Below are 27,043 nucleotides of genomic sequence, written 5' to 3'. Positions count from 1 at the left end.
GAAGGAAGGAAGGCGGCAAAGAGCAGGGACTCTGATGCCATGGGGGTGTCATCTAGTTGCTCTGATCTGTGTGCCTCCCCCCCATCCTGACGAAGCTCTGATTGGCTGACAAGGCTTCCCTCGTGCCCTGGATTCGTGCCCTGGATAGGGAAGATGACTCCTCTCTGCTTCTCTAGTGTCAACTGCTGCCACACGTCTGTATAACGGTGCCAAAAGGGATCTCAAGTTCTCTACATTAAATCTATACCATTCCTTCCCAGAGATTGAACATCTCCAGCTTTGAAAGAAATGATCACTTTCAAGACAAGGGTACCTACCCATTCTTGACTGCCTGGTGCTTGATTTCCAGTTACCTGATGCAGGTATTTTCTGACCTTACTGGGTAGTCCACTTCTTCTCCTAAGCCGGTGTGAAATTCACCGCCCCACCCCTCCAGATCCTCATCCAGGAACTTCTCGTATTCTCATCTCTCAAGCGTAAGCAAGCCTGGTCACTGGTGCAGAGCTTAGGCAGTGTGTGCCAAACCTTATCTCATTGCATCTTACTGGAACTGCCTGGCGAGCCTCTGTGGCGCAGCCTGCTCACGGAAGCTCTTCTTTTTGAGCAGTATTCTCCCACTCTGCCAACACTGCTGGGCTGCTCCAGATTGCAGGAGGGTCTCGGTACCACTTCTCCCGATGGCCTTCTCTTTGTGACAGTTCTAAGCCAGGGGCTGATGCCGGGACAGAACTCTACATGGTGTTCTTTGACTGACAGGTTCAAGGCCCAGGGCCTTCCTCCTCTTTAGCAAACTTGGTTTGGTTTCTTCCTTGGTGATAGGCTCAATTCCCTCATTGTTCTTTCAAAGAAGGTCTTACGTTGGAGGAATCTGGCTAACTTAGCTTCCATATACTTTCTATGACGACTGTAATTCTTCCCACACTTCTCTTGCCTCTAACCATGAATCACTCTGCTTGACCATGCCCACACTAACTGCGTTTCAGCTGGATCTTCATGCCCTCCGAGATGTGTCCTGCAAGGTCACTGGTTTGTTTGGGGTACCTGCGTGTTTCTTTGAAATCTCTCCTTGGTTGTCTCACCACAATCTCTGTAAAGGTTCTATGCCACCTCCTGGTTCTTCCCTGAGTTTTTCAGCACCTTATGGAGAACATTTGGTTTTGGCTTCTATGAGTACCTTTTGTTCCTGTTTTGTGGATCTAAATGGCTATTTTCTTGCTCTTTTTTTTTCTTTTTTACTAAACAAAGCCATAGTCTTTGCTCTTAAATGGTACTCAATTGTAGTTACTGTCTCAGGCTTTTTCTTGGGAAAAACATACATGACTTTTGAGGAGAGTTTTTGTTGCACTCTGCAAGTCTGCTCCCTGACTCCAAGCATCTGGCAGAGTTACTCTGCAGTAGGCAAGTCACCAGGGTGACTCTGTCCCAGTTTTCTCATCACTAGTAAAGGTAGGTCAGTCCAGCTATGGCTAGCCCATAGTTCACCCTGCTGTTGGCTGGGGCAGCCCTGAGAAGTCTGACATCCAAGGGATTCAGGCCTGAGGTTTGGCTCCTAAATTCTTCAGGGCTCACCATAAAACTCACTCTCCTAGTCTTCAAGTGTGGGAGCCCAGAACTTGAACATCCACTTCCTCCTCTGTCTCCTGAGAACCAGGGCTTTTCCCCTATGCAGAGCACAGTTTTTGGGGGCCAGTGATTCTTCTCTCCCCATTGCTCCTTCCACACCACTCGTTTCCAGTGTTTCCCCAGCCTCTTGTCTTCACACTGGACCTCTGCCCTGGTCTGGGAACTGATGAACTTGTGGGACAGTCCCAGCCTTTTAGCTGCCCTGCAGTGGACAAGGACGGGGAAGAGGGCTGTGATTTAGGCTAAAGCCCATCCCAGACTCTGGTCCCCATGACTCTTGATGTTAGGAATAGCAGCATCCGTGAATACCGCCTGTATATGGAGGGGCATAGGCATTCTATTGGTAGCTGAAATGTGTGTGACAGGCAGAAGGCCAGAGACAAGGGGCAGAGTTCTCTGGGAAATTGGAGATGGGTGATCAGGCCTAGCTAGTTAGAGATGTCAGTACGTAGCTTTTGTCCTTAATAATCCAGGCAACTGTTTTGATCACCCAGCCAGAGCATTTTGAGTGGCAGCTGTTCAGAGCAAGATGACTCCACATGGGAAGGATTTTTCTTAGGTTTCTGCTTCAGCCAGCATCCAGATTTTTGCCTCTTTGGTGAAACCAAGGAGCGTATAGAATTTGTTTGGAACTCTTTAGAATGTTTGGTCCAAACTGTTTCTTCCCCAATCACTGCACCTAACATGTTGCCTTCCATTTCGTTTGGGGGTCTTTTCAATACTTTGGGTTCCTTCGGAACCATTTTTTGTTGACTCTTTTTGGTGGCTGGTTTTATTCTTCCTGGTCTTTTCAGCTGTTTCAGTTTTGTAGGGCTATTTTTTAAATTATTATGCCATTTCTATGGTGGGTATCTGGCCTACGACAGGGAAGGCTTCTTGGGTTATACTGAGCCAGTACAGCTCTGTAGAACCATTTGAGACAGGGAGACAAGTATCAAGGGAGTCACTGGTGTGAGTGACGTGACCGTAAAATACATGAAGTCTTTCTTATGGTTATTACAATGACGTCTAAAGCAGCTTGGGGCAATGAGTCTAGGGCTGGCATTCCTAAAATCAAGTCACAAATGCCAAAGCCACTTTGTTTTTACATTTCTTTTTTTAAAAAAATTCTTGGCACACCTTTACAAAATGTGCGTGTTTACAGGTGTGTACACACACATACATGGGCACCTTTTGGAGACATTTTGTAGGTTATATTAATCCTTGGAGTTATTGTCTTTATTTTTTCTCTCTTCCTTTAAAAGAGAGGTTATCAAAGATGCAAGAACTTAGCAAATTTGAAACTTTTTTTTTTAAAAAAAAAAGACTGATTTTAGTGGCTTTCCCTTGGGCACTCTCTCTAAAGGCTAACTAGCTGATGTGCTAATTTTGAGCTTGCTTCCTCCGGGGAATTGCATCTGACACTTTGAATTGTTAAGTCTGAAAATGAAGTGTTGGGGTCAGGCTGTGCTCTCCTCTTAGGTTACTCCGCATTTTATAGTACAGCATTTCTTTTTCTCCTTCTGGTTGTGTTTTGCCCTAGAAGACATACCTTTACAAGCAGCTTTTTTTTTTGTGGTTGTGACAAGAGATGGGTGGAAACCGCAAATCCACCACCCATCCCTCATAGACTTATTCCTGGGACTAGGAAAGGAGTAACGCTGTGAATCTGTGAGGGAGAATTGAATCTGTACGGGCACATGTGTAAACATTGCAGCTTGGATGGAAAAGTATCCTGGCAGTCAGGAGCTAAAGAATATGGCAAAGTCACTGTAAGGACGGCAGCTTACAGCTCTGCCTCCAGGGAAAGGTTTCCCGTGCGAGTGGCAGGGAAGGGTTTTCCCATCTAAGTTGTCGCAGCTCTGCTCAGGTCCAGCAGAAGTCCCCAGGAGTGGAACAGCCTGGCTTCACTAGGGGAAGGCTTCCCCAGTAAAAGTTGTTAGAGCTGGGCTCCCTCTGGTAAAAGTTTGACACTGCATAACAAACCTCACTCAAGAAATTTACTGGGGAGAAAGAATCCAGGAGGGTGGCTGCCTCTAGGGTGAGAAACAGCAGCAAACTGCACAGGGTACAAAGCTTATCTAGGGTTTCTTGGGGGTGAGGGGCTGGTTTGAGATTGGTAGATTTTCGTGGTCTGATTCTGGGTTTAAACCCAGGGATTGGTGGGATTTTGTGCTCAGGGACCTCAGGGATTGGTGGAATTCTGCAGCCCTGACTTTGGGGCAAGCTCAGGGATTGGTGGGATTTCAAGCCCTGGGTCCTGAGGTCAAGTCAGGGTCAGGGTATTTTTTTTTTCCTTGGGCCAGGTTTTGGGTCTAGTCAGGGGCAGGATTGGTTTTTTTGTTTGTTTATTTTTGTTTTCTTGGCCCTTTTCACCCACACCAAAACATTATACCTGAATCTCTCAAAGGGACAATGCCAATTATAAATACCTCCAGTGTGCCAAACCAAGTTTGCATAGATTTTGAACCCCTAGGAATGAAACTCTGAGAAAAGACTCCAGACAGAAGGTACCGAAAACAGGACAGCAACCACAAAAGGCAGATCAAAGAAAACTAGGTGTAAACACTCCAGAGTCAACCAGTTGCAAAAATCTGCGGGGGCTCTTCCTATACCCAAGAGCTTATTAGAGCCTTCAAACTAAGGGAAGGGTGTACTCCCTCGCCTGATCTCTATAAGCTGATGGACTCCTAACACTACCACTAGCATGGTACGATCCCACCTCAGTCTGTCATCTGATGCCCAGCGTGTGCTTCAAGGACCAAGGACTCCTGATTATCCCTCGAGTGTCTCCTGAGTTTCAGCTTGGCTTTGTCCCCTGCTCACCTGCCTCTACCCATTCACCCAGCTCTACCTGAGCAGCTGTTTCCAGTTTCCTGCTTCCACCTCGCAGCTAAAGTCAGCAGTACCAGCAGCAAGGCCCTCCCAGAACTAGTCTGGTACATTATCAATACGGACTCTCCCTCTCAGCCCACATCTGAAACCTCTTGAACTGCTACAGCTCATTCTGTAATCTATAAAAATGTATATAGGCATGGCTGCTTTGTACCTTGGGTGGTGTGATATGAGAGTTATCACTAGTAATTAAGATTAGAATAAAGAACCGTCATTTACCTTGCCCAGGCTACTAACGCAGACAGAGTATGACAGAAACGGCTCAACTAGAGCTGGAGAGATGGTTAAGAGCGTACTGTTCTTGCAGAGGACCTGAGTTCAGCTCCCATCACCCACGTCAGGTGGCTCACAAGTGCCTATACTCCAGCTCCAGCGGATTTGACTCCACTGGCCTCTATGGGTACCCATACTCAACACGCACTGATTTCCCACAGAGACAACAACATGCGCATATACCCATAACTTTAAAATTTTTAATGAAAAAATATTTAAAGAAAGCTGCTAAACCTTGTGACTTTATTTGCTGTTCAGTGAATCCCGCCCTTGTGGAAAGACACAGACATGCTCACCTGTGTTTCTGGCATAGTTCACGGTCCATGCTGAGGTTGAAAAAAACCTTACAGGGTGTCCGAGAAAGATAACTTACAGCCTAACAGATGATTAAATAGTTTAAAATGTGCTTTTATTAAGTACTCAGAAATCTCCAAACTGCTTTTTGATATGAAACTTAAAATGTAAATTTCAAAAAATAAGTTTAAGATTATTCTATGTAAAAATACTTTTACATAAATTCTGGGCCTTCGTACAATGACATTTTGTCATCACTGAAATGAGATAATCCTGCTATTTAGCTATTTGATAACTGATAATACATTTGTTCATTTAATTTTTTTGGTTTTGGTGGGTTTTTTTTTTGAGACAAGATCTCATTATGTAGCTCTGCCTAGCCTAGAACCCACTATGTAGACCTGGCTCACCTCAAACTCACCAAGATCCTCCTGCCTCTGCCTCTGAGGTGCTGGGATTAAAGGCATATGCCACCATGCCAGATCCTACATTTTGTTTAAACAATGACTTAAAATTAGGTATTTGAATATATTGCTATGCTCTCAGGAAAGAGTTACTGGTTCTTTATGGGTCTCATTCATAAATAATGTTCTAAATGAACTCAGAAGGAAGCCTGAGGACCACTTTATTGCAGCTTTGGAAGAAACAGGGCAAGCATGCTGGAATTCCTGCCAGTTGTCGGGAAGAGGAGAAAGAGGTATTCCTTATTGAGTCAGGGTCCAATAAAGCAAGCAAGCTTGGAGACAGAGGTCTGTGAAAAGCTGCATGGGTGAGGGTCTCCATTGAGAGCAGACCCCCCGGAGGGTCGGGTGGACATGTTTCCAATTCATTGGGTATTTGATGAAAAGATAGAGTGGTTGAGTGCATGGCAAGGTACTGTTTTGAGTTAGAACTCTTAAGTGGGCCCACAGAAAATCTAGATAATGTGTATTATTGTGCTGTCTTTGAATTGTTTGACTGCTGAGGAAGGAGCAACAGCTGCTAAAAGATATTTTAATCCAACATATATATTTTGAAAGTGCCTTGACTTTGGAATTTAAGTCAAAAGATGTTACTTTGGAGAAGAGGTTTTGATTTTGTTTCCACAGGAAATGAGAGATTGTGGATTCATTCTGGGTTAAAAATAAGGTCTGATCAAAGAAGACCCCCTGAAAAATCTTCAGTGGGAACAGATGGCCCGGATGATCCAACATTTCAGAGCACCTCTGTTGCAGTTTCTTCTGAGTTCTGCATCCAGAACAGCCTCAAGACTGCTGGCTGAGATGATCCAGCCTCAAAGAATACTCCATTCAGTACTTGATCATAACCCTAAATTTTCTTTAGGTCCTCATAATATTATTGGCATCCCCAATAAGCAAGAAGTAGCCTGGAAAACTATGCCTACATTCCCCAAAAATGAATTGCGGATGTTTGTCTTTGTTTAGAGTGTTGTTTACAAGTTGCTATTGATAATGGTCAGGGGAAAAAAGCTAAACAAAGATTTTAGAGTTCTTGTTTTAAAAAGAAAAAAAAGAGGAACTTCTGTGCAGTATAATGCTCTTGTACCCTGTAAAGATTTGTCACTCATATTGGGTTAATAAAATGCTGATGGCCAGTAGCCAGGCAGGAAGTATAGGTGGGGTGACCAGACTAGGAGAATTCTGGGAAGAGAAAAGGCTCAGTCTGCAGTCATCATCCAGATGCAGAGGAAGTGAGATAAATGAAAATGCTGTACTGAGAAAAGGTCCCAAGTCATGTGGCTAAACACAGGTTAAAAAAATTATGGGTTAATTTAAGTTGTAAGCGCTAGTTAATAGCCACGCGGTGGTGGCACACACCTTTAATCCTAGCACTTGGGAGGCAGAGGCAGGTGGACCTCTGTGAGTTTGAGGCTAGCTTGGTCTACAAGAACTAGTTCCAGGACATGCTCCAAAGCTACAGAGAAACCCTGTCTGGAAAAAAAAAACTAATAAAAAGCCTGAGCTAATAGGCCAAACAGTTTATAACTAATATAAGTCTCTGTGTGTTTCTTAGGGACAAAATGGCTATGGGACCAGGCAATACAGAAACTTCTGTCTACAAAATCTGGTATATGGATATATTCTATTTTGTTGAATTTGGAGAACTAAAATATGCACACCACACCATTGATACCTATTCAGGTTTTCCATGGGCAGCTGCTTTGAGTTCAGAAAATGCTGATTTGGTAATCATACATTTGCTAGAAGCTATGGCCAACATGAATAAACATGTACAAATAAAGACAGGCAATTCTCCAGCATATTTCTCTACGTAAATGAAACAGCTTTTTGCTTATTATAATATAAAGCATATTGCAGGTATACCACACAATTCTACATGGCAGGCATTTATAGAAAAATCAAATCAAATGCTAAAGGATATGTTAAACAGAAAGGGATGTTAAATACCCCCAGAAATAGATTGCATAATGTAATTTATTACATACAAAATAACAAAAACAAAACAAAAAAAAACAGGGATTCATTAGAAAAAGAGTCTGGCATGGGGGTGTGGCTTAGTGGGTGTAGGTGGAGTGCCAGCTCTAAGGTTGGAGGCCCTGGGGTGAGAGCACACAACCTGAAATCCCAGCTGCAATAATGGAAGCAGAGACCAGAGTTCTAGGTTCTTCTCCTTGGATTTAACCAGATCTTGGCCATCCTGGGATATAGGAGGCTCTGCCTCAGAGCCACAAGAACCAAGAGTCCAACATAGATATGAAAAGGGTTTATTCTCAGGATAACACAGTTCTCGTGGAGTCTATCAAACAAGATATAAGTCTCCGTCATAGGATAATGCATGCATACTCTATGCATGAAAGACTCAGTCTTTGGTTCCTAGCTTTCTCTCTTTCCTATTGGAAGCTCCCCTCAGAGGTGATGAATCGGGTGCTGTCCCATCTTCTTTATGCTGGGATGTCTGCGTTTCTTCACGTTTTCCATTTCCCCCCATGTGGCACTTTTAATAAACTTATATTAGAGGTGAGTCAGTTCGCTGGGGACAGGAAGACATTAAAAAACACAGCAAATAAGAGACAAATGACATAGGCAGCAATTGCCACCCAGAACCTGGGATCTTTGAGCAGTGTCTTGTCAAAGCAGCTGAACACGGTGTAACCTATGGACATCCCAGCAAATCCGCCCGCGATGTGCGCAGCAAAGGACACCTTGGAGAAAGGGGAAAGAGAAATGGGTGGGGGAAACGCTATTCCATATTTCAGCTGTGGATCTTCTACTCAGTGCAAATATCATATTTAGATCTCTGGGCTAAGACAAAAGAGACACAAAACCCTTTGTTCCCCCAAGACAAGGTGATGCTGCGAAGCACAAAAAGCTGGGTGGTGGTGGCACACGCCTTTAATCCCTGCACTTGGGAGACAGAGGCAGGTGGATCTCTGTGTGTTCAAGGCCAGCCTTGTCTCAAAGTGAGTTCCAGGACAACCAGGGTTACAAAAAGAAACCCTGTCTCCAAAAAAAAAAAAGTCTTTTTCTTTTTTGTTTCTGTAACTTACTATCATTATTGTGTATTGTATTTATGATGGGGTACACACCACGGAGCACACGTGCAGGACAGTGGACGTTTGTGAGGTCAAGTCTCTCCTCCCACGGTTTTCAGGGGCTGAACAGAGGCTGTCAGCCTTGCGTAGGAAGCTCAGTACACCCTGGGCCAGCTGACCAGCTGACCAGCTCACCAACTCTCCAACTTGCCAGCTCTCCAGCTCGTCAGCCCCATTCTTTCTTCCCTTTTCCTTCCTTTCCTTTCTCTTTCTTTTACTCTGGGGCAAGGTCTTGGTATATAATCCTGGTAGAAGTGGAACTCAAAGAAATTCTCCTGCCTCAGTCTCCTGAGTGTTAGGAATAAAGGTGTGTGGCACCAACCCTAACAAAACATGTCATTTTCACCCACTCTGTTTTGGTTTTGCATATATGTGTATTTGAGATGTATTTACATGTGCATATGTGTTTACATGTCTATGGGTGTACATACATATGCAAGCTGGCCTCCTCAATCAACTCTCCATCCATCCACTTTATAATTTAGTCCTGGAACTCACTATATAGACCAGGCCTCGAACTCACAAAGATCCTCCTGCCTCTGCCTCCCAATGCTGTATTAAAAGGTGTGCACTACCATGCCCGTGGAGGTAAGATCTCTTACTTGAGCCCTGAGCTCAATGACTTTAGTAGTCTAGCTAGGCAGCTTGCCCTGGGATCCCAGTTCCCACTTACCAAGGGCTGGGAATACAGGCTGCCACAAGGACTTATTCAGCATCTATGTGAGTGTCCTCCCACAGGCACATCAAGCTCTTTATCCATTGAGGCATCTCCTCAGGTCTACCTTAGGAATTTTTTTTAACTTCCAAATTGCTTTAAATTGAAATTGTAGCCTCATTTGATAATGCTTTTTTGTGTTTCTTTGTTTTATTTTGTTGCTATTAGCCCAGGCTGCCCTGAACTTGCTATGTAGCTGAAAATGGCCTTGAACACCAAATCAACAGATCCTGCCTCAATCTCCTGAGGGCTGAGATTACATGATGACTTTTTGATGGGAAAATAAGGTTTTCTTTGAAAAACAAAAGCAAAAGAAAGAAATTGAGCCTGGTAAGATGTCTCAGCAGGTAAAAAAGTTCTTGCCTCAAAAGCCTGATGACCTAAATTTGAGTCCTAGGAGTCCTAGAACCCATGGGGAAAGCTGGATATAGCAGTGAATATTGAAAAAAGAAGAAGAAGAAGAAGAAGGAGAAGGAGAAGGAGAAGGAGAAGGAGAAGGAGAAGGAGAAGAAGAAGAAGAAGAAGAAGAAGAAGAAGAAGAAGAAGAAGAAGAAGAAGAAGAAGAAGAAGAAGAAGAAGAAGAAGAAGAAGAAGAGGAGGAGGAGGAGGAGGAGCCTGGTCTACAGAGCTAGTTCCAGGACAGGCTCCAAAGCCACAGAGAAACCCTGTCTCGAAAAAACCAAAAGAAGAAGAAGAAGAAGAAGAAGAAGAAGAAGAAGAAGAAGAAGAAGAAGAAGAAGAAGAAGAAGAAGAAGAAGAAGAAGAAGAAGCTGAGCCAGGCAGTGGTGGTGCATGCCTTTAATCCCAGCACGTGGGAGGCAGAGGCAGGCAGATATCTGTGCGTTCAAGGCCAGCCTGGTCTACAAGAGCTAGTTCCAGGACAGGCTCCAAAGCTACAGAGAAACCCTGTCTCAAGAAAAAAAAAAGCTGAAAGGGCGGTGGTGGTGCACGCCTTTAGTGCCAGCATTCAGGAGGCAGAGGCAGGCAGATCTCCAGGACAACCTGGTCTATAGATCGAGTTGCAGGATGGTCAGGCCCATATAAAGAAACTCTTTGTCTCTAAAACAAAACAAAATAAACACACATTTGTGCATGTGTGCACACACACACACACACACAAGAAGAAAGAGAGGAAGAGAGGAAGGAAGGAAGGAAGGAAGGAAGGAAGGAAGGAAGGAAGGAAGGAAGGGGGAGGGAGGGAGAAAAGAAAAAGAGAAAGAAAGGCAGGAAGGAAGAAATGAACGAAAGAAGAAAGAGGAAGGAAGGAAGGAAGGAAGGAAGGAAGGAAGGAAGGAAGGAAGAAAGGAAGGAAGCTAGCTGGATACAGCACTCCTATATTCCTATGGTGTAATTGGAGGCAGAGACGGGATGGAAGGCAAGAACCAATTCTGAAAGTTGTTCTATGACCTCCACATACACAACATGAACATACGTGTACATGTGCATGCGCACACACATGCATCAAGCATGAAGAAAGGAAGTAAACTCACCGGAGACCCATTCGCAGGGACAAAGAACCTTCTGTAAAGAGCAAATCCCATATCCAGCGCAACTAGAAGAGAAGACACCCGATGAAGCCTTGGCTCTCCACACTGGGCAGAGTTTTGTTCCCCTCAGCCCTGTCTTGTTTGACTCTGCTGCTGGGCCAGCTGCTATTCTTAGAGCTCTCCCTCCAGCAATTCATTAATTCTCTTAACAGCCCAATGAAGTGGACGTTATCAGTAACCCAGTTATGGATTTATTAATCAAAGAAGTAGTTGTTGGTTATGTTCCAGCTGACAGCACTATTCTCACGGTAGACATAGAGCAAAGAGCCCTGACTTATGGGGGGGGGGGGGGTGCATTGCCAGGTACGTTGGTTGATGCCTATAGTCCCAGTACTTGGTAGGCAGAAGCAGGCAAATTTCTGTTAGTTCGAGGCTAGCCTCCTCTACATACCAAGTTCCAGGCCAGCCAAGGCTACAGAGGGAGAGCCTATTTCAAAAACCAATCAAGCAGCCGGGCGGTGGTGGCGTACTCCTTTAATCCCAGCACTTGGGAGGCAGACAGGCAGATCTCTGTGAGTTCGAGACCAGCCTGGTCTACAAGTGCTAGTTCCAGGACAGGCTCCAAAACCACAGAGAAACCCTGTCTCGAAAAACAAAAAAACAACAACAACAAAAAAAACCAAGCAAACAAACAAAAGACAACAGTGTGCTATGTTATACTGAGTATGACAGAGAAAATACAGAGGAAGGAGGATTGGGGGTGTCAGGAATAGGCTGTCCTTTAAAATATTATTTTTAATTAATTTAGTGTGCGAGTGTGGGTGTGTGCACTGGTGTGTGCCCTTGTACCACAGTGCTTGTGTGGAGTCAGAGGACATCTCGCAGAAGTCAGTTGTTCCCTGCCTCCACTACGTGGCTCCTGGGAATTCAACTCAGGATGTCAGACTTGGTGGCAGGCATGTTTACCCACTGACTGAGCCAGACATTTCATCGGCCAGGCTGTCATGGTTTACTAGGAGGATCAGGGAAGCTCTCCAGGAATCCTTCCCTGGCTGGGACAAGCCATGTTACTGTGTAAAGCAAGAACCTTTCAGACCAAGTGAAGAACAAGCTTGGATTTCCTGAGGCAGAAACGACCCCTAAATCACCAAGAGCGGAATCATCTGGGAACTTCTGCTTTATTTTGCTCAAGATACGGTTTCACTATATATCCCAGGATAGTCTTGAGTTTACTGTCTAGCCCAAGTGGGCCCAAACTTACAGGAATCCTCCTGCCTTGACCTCCACAGGGCTGGGATTCTGGGCAGGAGCCATGACTCTTGGCACCAAGAACTAAATTACTTGGCACAATTACTAAAAATAAAATTCTCTGGCTCACCCTAGACAGGTGAATGAGAAATTAAAGGCGAGGGTCAGCCTCCCGTGTTGTAGAGAGATTTCCAGGTGGTTCTGGACTTGAATTAAGAATGAAGAGGTAGGTGTCGGGATCAGGCAAGGAGCTGGGGAAAGATGCTCAGGGACTTTGAGACAGGGACTTTGACATACGACTGACATCTCCGTGACAGGAAGGCTTTGAGGGTCTGAGTACGGGTAACAGGAGTCTGATGAGATTTTTGGTTTGCTTGCCTTGTGGGACCAGGAAAGACTCATTCTGGCTGTTAGATGGGAAATAGAATGCAAGTACAGGAGCAGAGAGACCAGGTAGAGGATTGCCTTAGCAACCCAGGTGAAGGTAACGGCATTTTCTGCACAAAGGATCCAAGACATGGAACGCAACTATAGCTCACTTGGTAGAATGTTTATACCTTGCAGAAAACCCGGGGTTGGATCGCTGGCACTGTATAAAGCCAGGTAAGACAACACAGGTCTACAATCTTAGTGCTCAGGAGGTAGGAGCAGGAGAATGAGTTCAAGGTTGTCCTCAGCTACTTCTCAAGTTCTCAAGTTCAAGGCCATCCTGCTCTACCTACAAGAACCTACCCAAATTGAAAATTTAGAAATTTAGAAAGAAGTTAGACTATCTCAGTAAATTTTTTGTTTTTGTTTGTTTGTGGGTTTTGTTTTTGTTTTTTTGAGACAGGGTTTCTCTGTAGCTTTGAAGCCTGTCCTGGAACTAGCTCTTGTAGAGCAGGCTGGCCTCGAACTCACAGAGATCCGCCTGCCTCTGCCTCCCGAGTGCTGGGATTAAAGGCATATGCCACCACTGCCCAGCTATCTCAGTAGTTTTTTTTTCTTTTTTTTAAATCTGTGTGTATCCCTGCAGGCCAGAAGAGGGCACCAGACCCCATTACAGATGGTTGTGAGCCACTATGTGGTTGCTGGGAATCGAACTCAGGACCTTTGGAAGAGCAGGCAATGCTCTCAACCACTGAGCCATCTCTCCAGCCCTATCTCAGTAGTTTTTAAGCTTTTCCTTTGCAGACAAAAATCATATGCCCTCCTCTGAACGAAAATGAGAATCCAGAACAGAACACATAGGTGAAGCTATGGAGAGAGGCGTCCTGGCGCATCCACAGAGGCACCTCTACCAGCGGACAGTTCTCCCCAACACTAGACTATCAGCCATCCTTCATGGTGGGGTGGGGGACCCCGAGGAGCCCCTCAGAAGGCTGAGGCGGAAGAGACTGAGGGAGTAAAGTGTTCACCAAGGTCACTTACTTATCAGGATGATGACAAGCAGTCTGAAGATCCCAAAGGCAGGAATCATTTCTCGAAAATTCTGGGAAAGAGATAAGAATACGATCTATAAGCAAATGTCATCTTAGCCTGACTCCCTCTTCATTTGCTGTTTCATTTAAAGCAGTGTTTATTGGTTTTCTTTTTGCTTTTGGTTTTGTTTTCGAGATAGGGTTTCTCTGTGCAGCCCTGGCTGTCCTGGAACTCGCTCTGTAGACCAAGCTGGCTTTGAACTCATAGAGATCCGCCTGCCTCTGCCTCCTAAGTGCCAGGATTAAAGGCATGGGCCACCATACCCAGCTTAAAGCAATGTTTATTCATTAAAGATTTAAAAGACAAATTATATGTCCAACAGTCAAGTTTTCAAATGCATCAGAAAAAGACAAGGCTGCTTGCTGTACTTTGGACCACAAAACAAAATATACTGCTTAATTGTATAATGTAAATTACATAATTTCATTACAAGTAACATAAAATCAGCATTTAACTTGTCAATAAGTGGAGAGATGAGTCTAGTAAAATATTTCTAAGCCTTTCTGGTTGTTATTCTGTTACTATTTCATCTTCTTTCCCTGTAGGAGTTAAGAAAGATTTCCCCAATATTTGAGCATTTCTTCCACTTTTTTACAAGACTAGAAATGGCAGGCTATTTTTAAATTACATTTTCAGAAATGTATCGTGTGTGTATGTGTGTGTGTGTGTGTGTGTACACCCATGCCTCACATGTGTAGGTCACATGACATGTGAGAATAGGTCTTCTCCTTCCACCATATGCGTCCAGAGGATTGAATTCAAGCGTTAGGGCCTGGTGGCAAGACCTTTACCTGCTGAGTCATCTTGCTGGCCCTAAACTGTTATTTTTAATCGAACTTTAGCTCCCTGGGAAGAAAGTTTATTATTTGAAAGAGGAGGGAGAAGCAACTTAATAAATCAAAACACAGATGTCTGACTACGTGGTATCCTGGTGCCGGCCTGACACAAAGGGTTACAACAGACAGGCTGGGAGTGGTCTTTTCTAGTGGCCAAACAATTCTTAGCTAAGAACTCAGTAAATGGTGATAAATCAGGATTCCCTGAATCAAACAACTACTCATTTATAAAGAAAACAAAAAGCAAAAAAAAGTCTAAGAGCTGGCGAGATGGCTCCAGAGGATTTGGGTTTGAGTCTAACACCCACATAATGGCTCACGAACATCTGTAACTCCACCTTGAGGGGGTCAGATCCCTCTTCTAACCTCTACACACTCCAAGTATGCACATGGCATACATATATACATAGAGGGAAAATACACATACAATAATATAATAAATATATTTATATTTATAACATAAATAATAAAATAAACAAGTTGGATTTTTTTTAAAGTCCAGAAATGAAGTACGGTGGTGTTTGCTTGTCATCTCTGCACGTAAAAGGGTAAAGCCCCAGAACCTAGGAGAGGAGCAAAGTAAAGGCCATCCTCTGCCCACATGTCAGGTACCAGGCTAGCCTGGGCTACATGACAGCCTATCTTTGAGACTTCCACCCCCGAAATTCTTACCACTATAACATTCATAAAATAGCCTCCCATCAGTGCATAGACTCCTCCTGAAGCACCCACGAGAGACTTAAGGGGGTCAAAAATGGAGCTGGCGAGGGACCCTGGAGAAATAAAACACAAAAGGCCAGACAGAACTGTAAGAATTATAAATGAAGTAGGTTTTTAAAAGTTTAAAGTAAAAATATGAGACATTTTGACCATTTTCATATTAGCAAGCAACAATTCCACCTTGTCCTTCTGTGCTGTGTAGATTCGGGCACACAGGTTATTTCCGAAACATTAAACATCTGCTAACATCTGCTAAAAGTTAAACGACAGGAGCTCAGGCTCTGGAGCCAGACTCATTAGCCATGACTTCAGGACATTATGTCTCCTGTCTATACCATGGAAATACGAATAAAACAGTCCCCAGTAGGCTTTGAGGGGACATGAAAGACTTGATACACATATCATCCAAAAGCACTGGGTGACGTGTTTTGTAGCCTGGCTAGCTATGACGTCAGCTGGGCCAGTGAGACTGCTCAGCTGGTAAAAGCTTGCTGCCAAGCCCAATAACTTGATCCCTGGGACCCACATGGGGGAAGGAAAGAGCCAGCTCCAACAGGTTGTCCTCTGACCTCCACAAGAGTCTACACGCACGTACACACGTACACAAAAAATAAGTGTGGCCAGGCGATGGTAGCGCATGCCTTTAATCCCAGCACTCAGGAGGCAGAGGCAGGCAGAGCTCTGTGAGTTCGAGACCAGCCTGGTCTACAGAGCTAGTTCCAGGACAGGCTCCAAAGCTACAGAGAAACCCTGTCTCGAAAAAAAAAAAGTGTGATAAACCATGTTCTGAGTACTAGAGGTATTCTTATCTCCTATAATTATAAAAAAGAGCTGTACCCTCTGAGCCATCTCCCTGAAGGTGGCCTCAGCATCCTTCTTGTCATAAGGTCCAATCATATCCTCCAAGCATGATGAAATTAACTCACTAACCCAGTCTTAGATATCTGTACCAAAAGGTGAGCCAAATGATGTCCTTGCTATGCTTTTTACTTTCATGGTTTGTCTTTTCCTCTCATGACCTCCCTTGGGATGTAATAGCATCTATATTTTGTATTAAAAAAGAATGTTTGAGGGTTGGGGATATGGCTCAGCTGTTACAAGCACTGGCTGCTCTTCCTTGTAGCTCACAACCACCCATAACTCCAGTTCTAGGAGATCTCATGCCTAGTCTGGTCATTGCAAGCACTGTATGCATGTGTGCCACGTGTGCATGCAGACACTATGCATGCGTGCCATGTGTGCATGCAGGCACTGTATTCGTGTGTGCCATGTGTGCATGCAGGCACTGTATGCATGTGTGCCATGTGTGCATGCAGACACTATGCATGTGTGCCATATGTGCATGCAGACACTATGCATGTGTGCCATGTGTGCATGCAGACACTATGCATGTGTGTCATATGTGCATGCAGACACTACGCATGTGTGCCATGTGCGCATGCAGACACTATGCATGTGTGCCATGTGTGCATGCAGACACTATGCATGTGTGCCATGTGTGCATGCAGACACTATGCATGTGTGCCATGTGCGCATGCAGACACTATGCATGTGTGCCATGTGCGCATGCAGACACTATGCATGTGTGCCATGTGCGCATGCAGACACTATGCATGTGTGCCATGTGTGCATGCAGACACTATGCATGTGTGCCATGTGCGCATGCAGACACTATGCATGTGTGCCATGTGCGCATGCAGACACTATGCATGTGTGCCATGTGTGCATGCAGACACTATGCATGTGTGCCCTGTGTGCATGCAGACACTGTATTCGTGTGTGCCATGTGCGCATGCAGGCACTGTATGCATGTGTGCCATGTGCGCATGCAGACACTATGCATGTGTGCCATGTGTGCATGCAGACACTATGCATGTGTGCCATGTGCGCATGCAGACACTATGCATGTGTGCCATGTGTGCATGCAGGCACTGTATGCATGTGTGCCATGTGTGCATGCAGACACTATGCATGTGTGCCATGTGTGCATGCAGACACTGATTCGTGTGTGCCATGTGTGCATGCAGGCACTGTATGCATGTGTGCCATGTGCGCATGCAGGCACTGTATGCATGTGTGCCATGTGTGCATGCAGACACTGTATTCGTGTGTGCCATGTGTGCATGCAGGCACTGTATGCATGTGTGCCATGTGTGCATGCAGGCACTGTATGCATGTGTGCCATGTGTGCATGCAGACACTATGCATGTGTGCCATGTGCGCATGCAGACACTATGCATGTGTGCCATGTGTGCATGCAGACACTGTATTCGTGTGTGCCATGTGTGCATGCAGGCACTGTATGCATGTGTGCCATGTGTGCATGCAGGCAAAACTCCCATACATATGAAAACAAATAAAGAATGTGCTGAGGAAGCACTCAGGAAGGAACAAGTTTCTCAGAAGAAATTTGTTATGAGGAGGGGGAGGGGAAGGGGAGGGGCACAAGAGGAGGAGGAGAAACATCTCTTCAACATGCATACCATGGTACTCTCAAAACACACATACACTACATACATACATACATATGTAGAATGAAAAGTTGGCACAGAAGCACATACTTTTAATCCCAGCACATGGTTGGCAGAGGTAGGAGGACTGCCACAAATTCAAGGTCAGTCTGGTCTACATAATAAAATCCTATCTCAAAAAACAAGAGCAAAACAAAATAAATGGGGAAATTTTTACCACAGCATATTCACCAGATAATAAATAAAAAGATGGGAAATGGATTTTGTTTTTGTTTTGGTCTTTTAATTTTGTTTATTTTTTAACCCACATCTTACTAAGTGGCCTTGGGCTGCCCTGGAACTTATTCTGTAGGCCAGGCTGGCCTGAGTGCTGGGATTAAAGTTGTGCTACCACACCTGGCCTGATAACAATTTTTAAAATTGAATTAAACTTTAAAATCTTTCCACAAAGCAAATTACAGGCTGAAATGGCTTTATTGCTGGGGTTTTGTTTTGTTTTTTGACAGTGTCTCACATAGACCAAGCTGCTTACAAACTTGTTATGTAGCAGAGGATAGCCTTGAACTCCTGATCCTCCTGCCTCCATCTCCTGGGTGTTAGGATTATAGGCATCCACCCCACTTCTCTGCTGACCTGTAACAATCGTTGAAATGAGAAGGGATCGCAGGGCTGAGAATATGCCTCAGTGGCCGCCCCCCCTACTGTGTGCAAGGCTCTGGGTTTGATCCCCAGAGTAAGGACAACTCCACCTAACCTTCTCCATAAAGTCAAAGAGGCTAAGACACTTCCCTACTTGTTGTTTACTTTAGTGCAAAATGAGCAAATTCATTACAAGAAAACTCCAGCCAAGGACTATGGGATCTGACCCAGTAGGAGAGTACTTGCCCAAATCTGAGTGCCCTGGAAACAAAGGAAGAAGGGAGGGTGATATGGAATAATAGCTTAAGATGTGTTACATTTGTTTATGCTGTGGGATATTTATTTAGTGATGCAAAGATGTGTTGCGTTCTTTGATGTTGCATTTGTTTAACTCTGTGAAGCTGTGTTACTTTGCCTGCCTGAAACACCTGACTGGTCTAATAAAGAGCTGAACAGCCAATAGCAAGGCAGGAGAAGGATAGGTGGGGCTGCCAGGCAGAGAAAATAAATAATAGGAGAAATCTAGACTCTAGAGAAGTAAGAAAAGGAGAGGTAGAGGAGGACACCAGGAGCCAGCTACACAGCCAGCCACAGAGTAAGAGTAAAGAAAGATAAATAGAATAAAGAAAGATAAAAGGCCCAGAGGCAAAACATAGAAGAGAAATGGGTTGATTTAAGTTAGAAAACTGTCCAGAATTAAGCCAAGCTAAGGCCAGTCATTCAGAAGTAAGAGTAAGTCTCCATGTATTTATTTGGGAGCTGGGTGGTGGGCCCCCAAAGAGTAGGAGGGAGGAAAGAAGAGAGAGAGGGGTAGGAAAGGAAGGGGAGATGGAGGAGGAAGAGGAAGGGGAGGAGGAGAGAGAACCAATATTCCTGGCCTCAGCTGGCACTTGCACTCATATGCACACACCCACACACATACACATAATTAAAAACAAATCAGCCTGGTGGTGGTGGGCACATTCCTCTAATCCCAGCACTCAGGAGGCAGAAGCTGGTGAATCTCTGAGAGTTCGAGGCCAGCTTGTTCCACAGAGTGAGTTTCAGGACAGCCAAGGCTACTCACCGAGGAAACCCTGTCTCCAAAAACAAAACAAAACAAAACAAACAAACAAACAAAACAAAATTAGTCTTTTAAAACTTTAATAAATTGAATCCAATAGTCTATAAAAATCATAACATACTATGGCATTTGACCTCCCAAAAGCAAGCGTGGTTCAACATGAGAAAGTCAATGTCATTCTACATATCACAAACCAAAATGGACAAATTGTATAAATAAACAAAAAATAAGCTAATAAAAAGAGAGGGGTAGGGAAAGAAAAGAGGCTGCAGAGGCAGCTTAGCTGTATAGCCTCGCTCAGCAAGCATGTAGGCACTGGCTCAATCCCTACCCTACCAAAACCGAAAAAGGGAATGAATGACAAAATGCAGACAGAAGAAAATATCTGCATGTCATATACAGTTCCATTCAATAAAGAACGTGAGCCAAAATTTCAAATGGGCAGATAATTCAAACAAACCTTTCAGAGACACCGACACGGCAAGAGGGAGTCATGAGCCATCAGAAATACACATATAAACCTACCCGATTAGCACTAGTCACATGACAGACAGGCTAATACAAGGAAAACTGACAGTACTAAACTATTAGTCTATGAAAGAGCAGGGACTTCTGCTGTTGATATAAAACAGTTCACTTTATTGTCAAATGCCCTACAAAAATGTGGGTTCCAGGGTCCTGTCCCCAGATTGTCTGAGTCAGTAGGTCTGGTGGGATCTGAGGGGGATCTGAGCGGCCTCAGGTGTCCCGAGCGCTCCAGGTGTCTGTGACCATCAGTCAGTTTGCGGATGCTGAGCTGAAGGCAAGCAGCATAGCTCAGTCTTTTCATGTGCTCCTGTGAGCTTACGGGAAGGGGAATTCTAGAGTCAGATCTGATCTGGCCCCAACACTCTGCCTTAACAGTTTCTTCTGATGCTGGCACTGTGGATCGGCAGGCACACCTCAGGGTAGCCAGGGTAAGAAACTGAGGTGACAGGGCACATGGAGAAGTGTAGAGAAAAGGCAAGGGTGACAGAGAGCTCACTTGGCATCTTGGCTTTCTTTTGACCACTGGGAATCACTAGGTTCTAGTGTATTTGCAGGTGATCCCAACAGATTGGGAACCATAGACCTGAATGGCGAGAGAAACCTGCCAAGAAGCAATTGCCCAAATCACCAGAGACTGTGAGATAACCCTTCACGTTCTCCTGCAGGACTTCTCTGATGCTGGGGCAGTGCTGCCCACAGGTTCAAATCCAGCCCTGGGCAGAGCAGGAATGTGTAATAGATGCAGGAGGCCCGCAAGTCTACACCTCTGTATTCGAGGACAGGACAAAAAGATGCAGGAAGAAACAGAAAGAGAAGAACCTGGATACATCTGATGGGGAGCCAAGCCTTGGCACCAGGCCTTCACTCTGTTTACTATAGCTCAAGACAGCTTCCTGCTGTCCATATTCCTGCCACTGCACACTACAAATCAGCAAGTCTCTCAATAGCAGTTGACAAATATCTCCCATCATCTAAGGAGGAAAGGAAAAGCAAACACTAAACTGAGTTGAATTGTAATCCCTAAACCACATGTTGACATCCAGTGCCCAGGAATAATATTTGAAAACAGGAGATCTTATTGGATTTGTTTGTTTGTTTGTTTGTTTGTTTTGTTTTTTTGAGACAGGGTTTCTCTGGGTAGCCATGACTACCTTGGAACTCAGTCTAGACCAGGCTGACCTCGAAACCAGAGATCCATCTCTACCTCCCGAGGGCTAGAAGTAAGGTGTGCACCACCACAACCCATCGAGATCTTATTTGAAAATAAGCCTACAAGGGAGAAAAATATTGGTACCAGATGTGGTAGTGTGTGATGGACAATTTTATGTCAATTTGACACAAGTTAAAATTATCTGAAGGGCTGGAGATTGGCTCAGAGGTTAAGAGCACAGGCTGCTCTTCCAGAGGTCCTGAGTTCAATTCCCAGCAACCACATCTTGGCTCACAACCATCTGTAATAATACCCAGTGCCCTCTTCTGGCCTGCAGGCATACAGGCAGGCAGAACACTGTATATATAAACAAATAAATTTAAATAAATAATAAAATGAAATCATCAAGGGGGAACTTCAGTCAAGAAAATGCCTCCATAAGATAAAGATTGGACTGTAGGCAGGCCTGTAGGGCATTTTTTAAATTAGTGATTGATGAGGGAGGGTTCAGCCCATTGTGGGTGGTACCACCCCAGGGCTGGTGGTCCTGGGTTCTATAAGAAAGCAGGCTGAGCAGGCCATGAGGAGCAAGCCAATAAGCAGCACTCCTCCATGGCCTCTGCATCAGCTCTGCCTCCAGGTTCCTGCCCTGTTTGAGTTTTTCCCCCGAATTCCTTCATTGGTAACTAGCAATGCTGAAGTGTGAGCTGAATGAACCTTTTCTCCCCAACTTGCTTTTTGGTCACATGTTTCATCTCAGCAATAGAAACCCTAAGACATGACTCATTCCGGCAATCTCAGTACGGGGAAGGCTAAGGCAGAGGATCTCGTGTTTGAGGCCAGCTTGGGCTACATTAGAGAGTGCTTAGGCAGCTTGAGCTATGAGACCAGTCTCAAAAACAGAAAGGTTGGGCTGTGGTGGTGGTGCGTGTCTTTAATCCCAGCACTTGGGAGACAAAGGCAGGTGCATATCTGAGTTCAAAGTCAACCTGGTCTATAGAGAGAGTTCCAGGACAGCCAGAGCTACACAGAGAAACCCTATCTCATAAAAGAAAAAAAGAAGAAGAAAAGAGAACAGAAAAAAAGAAAGGCTGGGGATGCGGCTCAGCAGGTATTTGCCTAGAAGTCAGAAAGCTGCTGAGTCCCCAACACCATATAAACCCAGAATACTACCACTGGGGAAGTGGTGGAAGGAGGATCAGGAATTCAGAGCATCCTTGGTTATTTAGCAAGTTAAAGGCTAGCCTGGGCTACAGGATGCCCTGTCTCAAAATGCAATGGGGAAAGGGATAAAACAACTCAGCTATCCTTCAAGGAGTCAACAACTAGACAAGGCTGTAACACAGCTGGGCGGTGGTGGTGCACGCCTTCAATCCCAGCACTAGGGAGGCTGAGGCAGGCAGATCTCTGTGAGTTCGAGGCCAGCCTGGTCTACAAGAGCTAGTTCTAGGACAGGCTCCAAAACTACAGAGAAACCCTGCCTCGAAAAACCAAACCAAAACAAGACAAGACTGTAAACAGAATACTTCTCTGCGGTGGCAAAAATTAACCATGATGCTTTCCTGAAATGACACAAATAAAGAGTGAGAACAGGCTAGTGCTTGTCAGCGGTAAAGAAGGAAGAGAGACGGGAAGAAAGAGGCTGAGCCATAAAAAGGCAGAGTGAGGGTTCCCTGGGGTTGTGGGTATTTACTCTCTCAACTACATGACCGTGAACGGCGTGACCATGAACTTCATGACCGTGAATATCTTGGCTGTGTTGCTATGTTAAAATTTATAGGATGGTGGACTGGGAATTTGGTTCAGTGGTTAAGAGCACTGGCTGCTCTTCCAGAGGTCCTGAGTTCAATTCCCATCAACCACTTGGTGGCTCACAACCATCTGTAATGAGATCTGGTGCCCTCTTCTGGCCTGCATGCCTACCTGCAGGCAGAACACTGTATACATAATAAATAAATTAAAAAAATTTTAAAAATTTACAGGATGGCAACATGGGGACAAACGAGCAAAGCATTTGGGATCTTAAAGTACCATTTCTTAGAACTCATATCAATCTACAGCTTTCTCAAAATGAGAGCATTTATTTATTTTGAGATATCTATGTAGCCCTGGCTGATCTAGACTGGCTCTGAAGACTGCCTCCCAAGCACTGGGGTTAAAATCGTGCACCACCACACCCAGCAAAGTGTCTTTCTTAAATACAAATCTGGCCATGTTACTCTCCAGGCCCTTTGGTCTAGCAGATCAGGGGCTTCAAGATCCAAACACCAAGCTGTTTGCAGTTTTGAATCGTGTGAATGCTATGAGGTTAATCTGAGGACAGCCACTGTGATCTTTCTTCAGGCGCTTGGAACATCTCTAATATCTAATCTCTAGACCAGTCATCTCTAATACTTACCATGTTCCTTAGCATATTATAATTATGCATGTCATATGCTGGGTGCAGTAAATATTGACTGCAGCAAAAAGCCCACTGTAGGCATCTGTTACCTTTGGCTTCGTCTCAAGAGCCCAAACGTGTCGAATCCATGTCCCCCAGAACACTGACCTGCAAGGACTCCTGCCAGGTACACCAGCCCCACTCGGAGGCCTTTGTGGACCATTTCCAAGGGGATGCCCAGAACGAGCTGCATGAAAAGATTGCCCACGATGTGCTGGACTCTGCAGAGACAAACACCGGTCAAATATCCAAGCGGCTGTGGTCATGGGAGACTTGCATGTGGTAGTGCTCCTTAAGAATGTGCTAGAATCTTATTGCCTATCTTTTAATAGACAGAGAGAGCGAGCCCCTGTGGCAGCCAAAAGAAAGTGCCGCATCATTTGTTGCTGGAGTCACGGAAACTGTGGGTCACTCCATGTGAGTCTTAGGATCACAGTTACCGTCCTCCTGGCTGAGCAGCAAGCCTTCTTAACCACTGAGCCAGTCTCCATTCTAGTTTTTTTTTTAAGCAGGCAACTCTGTTGTCTGTTTCGTTCTCTTTTTTTCTCTTCTCTTTTTAAAAAATAATTCTTAAAACTTTTTTATGTATATAGTGATCTATTTGCATGTGTGCCTGCACCCCAGAAGAGGGCATTAGATCCCACTATAGAAGGCTGTGAGCCACCATGTGGCTGCTGGGAATTGAATTAGGGACCTCTGGAAGAGCTGTCAATGGCTCTTAATGGCTTAGCCATCTCTCCAGCCCAACTCTTATCTATTTTGAAATAAAATCTTACCTGAAGCTTCAATATGTAAAACAAATGAAAGTATTTTAGAAATATAAATGTATAAATTCTGCTTTACAACAATTATAACTGAAACAAACACCAAGGAAACCAACTAGAAGGATGAAGTCCAGGCATGGTGGAGCACTACTTTCATTCCTTTTCCTGGGAGGCAGAGGCAGGTGGATTTCTATGAGTTCAAGGCCATTCTGATCTACGTAGTTAGTTCCAGTACAGCCAGGGCTACATCATGAGACCCTGTCTCAAAACAAATTTTAATGAAAAACTTGCTCAGCACACATGAAGCTCCGGGTTTTATGCAAAGCACCCAGCACCCTGCCCTGGGTGTCTGCTTAGTCACTGATCAAAAACCGGTCATTTAAATCCAGGGTGGGGTGGGTCACATGGGTGAAGTTCAATTCACCCAATACCACAGGGCTCCCCTGAAGAAGCAGGATAGCCACAAGCAATCTGCTGGCCACAGTGGGCATGGGGGACCAAACACAATGAGTTAACACTTTTCACACTTTTTCTTTTCTTTTTTTTTTTTTTTTTGAGATGCGCAGCCTATGCTGGCCTTGAAGTCTTGATCCTCCTGTCTCTACCTCCCACCCATTGAGATTGCAGGCGAGCACCCATGGATCACCTGATTCTGAGTAGGTCTTGAGAGGCTCTCACATTTAAGAAACTGTAAATGACTGGGCAGTGGTGGTAGCGCACGCCTTTAATCCCAGCACTCAGGAGGCAGAGACAGGGGCACCTCTGTGAGTTTGTGGTCAGCCTAGTCTACAGAGTGAGTTCTAGAACAGCAAGAACTACAGAGAGAAAGAGAGAGAGAGAGAGAGAGAGAGAGAGAGAGAGAGAGAGAGAGAGAGAGAGAGAGAGAAGGGGGAAGAGAGGAAGGAAAGGAGGGAGGGAGGGAAGCAGGGAGGGAGGGAAACAAGGAGGGAGGGAGGGAAGGAGGGAGGGAGGGAGGAACTGTAAACAAAACTAGGAAGCAAACATTGCCTCCCTGTTCATTATCTTTCTTTTTTGCTTCCTTCCCTCGTGTGTGTGTGTGTGTGTGTGTGTGTGTGTATGTGTGTGTGTGTGTGTGTGTGTGTGTGTAGGGGGGAGGGAGGTACAGGTGTTGTGTAACTGTACCCTGAGCCCAGGAGAGGGCGCTGGGGCTTCTCTTCCATCATTCACTGAGGCAGCGCCTCTCCTGAACCCGAGGCCTGTGTTAGTCAGCTAGGCTGGCAGCTAGCGAGCACCAGCAATCTTCCTGTCTCCACTTGTCACAGCGCTGAGGTGACACACACATGAGACCATGCCCAACAAGTGCTCTTAACCACTGTGCCTTCTCTCCAGTTCCACCTATGTGGCTTCTGTACCTCCTTGAGCTGCTAACTGGTAGAGAGTCGGTTAAATCCTAGTGCGCATCAGTCAATATGCTCACAAGTTAATTTTTACAGTGCGTTTGGAGGAGGCGGACTGGTGGTTGATTCAGTTCTGCTTCTTCACCTAAAGGGTGACTGGACGACATCCGAGTAGGGTGACCTACTTTTGGTTTGATAATGACTTGGTCTCATCTCATTAATATTCTCTTTTTTTTTAAGACAGGGTTTCTCTGTGTATCCCTAACTGGCTGTCCTGGAACTCACTCTATAGACCAGGCTGGCCTTGAACTCATAGAGTTCTCTGCTTCTAGAGTGCTGAAATCAAAGGTGTTCAGCTCATTAGCATTCTTATATCAATACTAACATTAGACAGATATGCAGAGTCCAGTACTTCTAGCTTCCAAGGGCACCAGTGCACATGTGGCAGATACACACACACACCAATAATCATCATCATAATTATAACAACAAATGTTCCAAACAGATCAGTGGCAATTTGGATTTTTTTATCTCTCTTCCTTCACCCCACCCCCATCCTCTGGCAGGATCTCACTATGTAGCCATGGCTGACCTGGAATTCTGTGTAGACCCGGCTAGATTTCAATTCAGGAGTCTGCTTGCATCTGCTTTCCTACTGCTGGGATTCAAGGTATGTTCCATTGCACCCTGCTTTGTTTTACTTTTTAAAAAAATAAAATCTGTGTGTGTGTGTGTGTGTGTGTGTTTAGACAATTTGTGGGGGTCAGTTCTCGCCTTCCACTATGTGGGTTCTGGGGATTGAACTTGGGTCGTTGGGTTTGGCAGGTGTCTTTACCTTACCCTCTGAACCATCTCACAGGCCCTCTGTTTTTGTTTGTGTTTTAAGACAGAGTCTGGCTTAAGTGGCTGGCCTGAAATTCAACATGTAGGTCATGTGGACCTCAAACCTGCCATGATCTTCTTGCCTCTGACTGCCAAGTACTGGAATGACAGGCATGTGCCACCTTGCCCAGCCTAACAATTACTTCTGATCTCTTCTGACACCCCTTACCCGGCGTGGACCAGCATGTATGAGATAAACCTCCAGGCTTCTTCCCTCTTCTCGGGGAGATAAGTTAAGGGACTTTCCAAGATCCCCTTGTCCAGAGTGATCCACTGCTTCTGAGGCTTCCACACAGCATAGTAAACAAACACGGCCAGCTGTCAAGGAGGAGCAATCATGCCGGTTAACCAGGCTTCCTCTGAAGGTGGGCCCCATTCAAACCCACGGGCAGTATCTGCGCCTAAGCGATTAGCTCTTCATGGGCTCCGAAGACGGTGGAGTTAAGCTTCTCCACCATCTCCCAGGATGGTCAGACTTCCTCATGGTGAGGAGCAGGTTAGGCCAGATTGTAGTGAAGCAGCCTGAGTCCCTTTCTCTTCGCTCTCCTACCCTCTGTTGTCACTCTGTGCTCTGTCACCCTTCCTGATTACATGGCCTGTGTCCCTCACCTTCACTCTGACTTCACAGCCCAGAAACCTGGCAGACAGTGATGAAGATCGGTAC

The 27,043-nt window shown here is 45.1% G+C and overlaps 1 protein-coding gene across 3 annotated transcripts in view; it reads right to left on the bottom strand.

The window, feature by feature from the left end:
• Positions 1-7,481: 7,481 nt before the first annotated feature.
• The window catches only part of Rhbdl2 (rhomboid like 2), a 46,066-nt gene continuing 26,504 nt past the window's right edge, over positions 7,482-27,043 (bottom strand). For 2 of the 3 annotated variants that reach the window (XM_075945489.1, XM_075945490.1), the window contains exons 3-8: positions 26,549-26,697; positions 23,484-23,596; positions 15,037-15,137; positions 13,478-13,538; positions 10,823-10,884; positions 7,482-8,227 (exon numbers count right to left, since the gene is read on the bottom strand). In XM_075945489.1, the coding sequence (XP_075801604.1) occupies positions 8,048-8,227; positions 10,823-10,884; positions 13,478-13,538; positions 15,037-15,137; positions 23,484-23,596; positions 26,549-26,697 (666 nt within the window). In that variant the 3' untranslated portion in view covers positions 7,482-8,047. The remainder of the gene's footprint in view (positions 8,228-10,822; positions 10,885-13,477; positions 13,539-15,036; positions 15,138-23,483; positions 23,597-26,548; positions 26,698-27,043) is intronic. The other variant, XM_075945491.1, reaches the window with a different exon arrangement.

Source organism: Microtus pennsylvanicus, chromosome 13 (genome assembly GCF_037038515.1).
Source record: "Microtus pennsylvanicus isolate mMicPen1 chromosome 13, mMicPen1.hap1, whole genome shotgun sequence".
Taxonomy (NCBI): domain Eukaryota; kingdom Metazoa; phylum Chordata; class Mammalia; order Rodentia; family Cricetidae; genus Microtus; species Microtus pennsylvanicus.
This window is presented reverse-complemented; position numbering and strand designations above follow the sequence as displayed.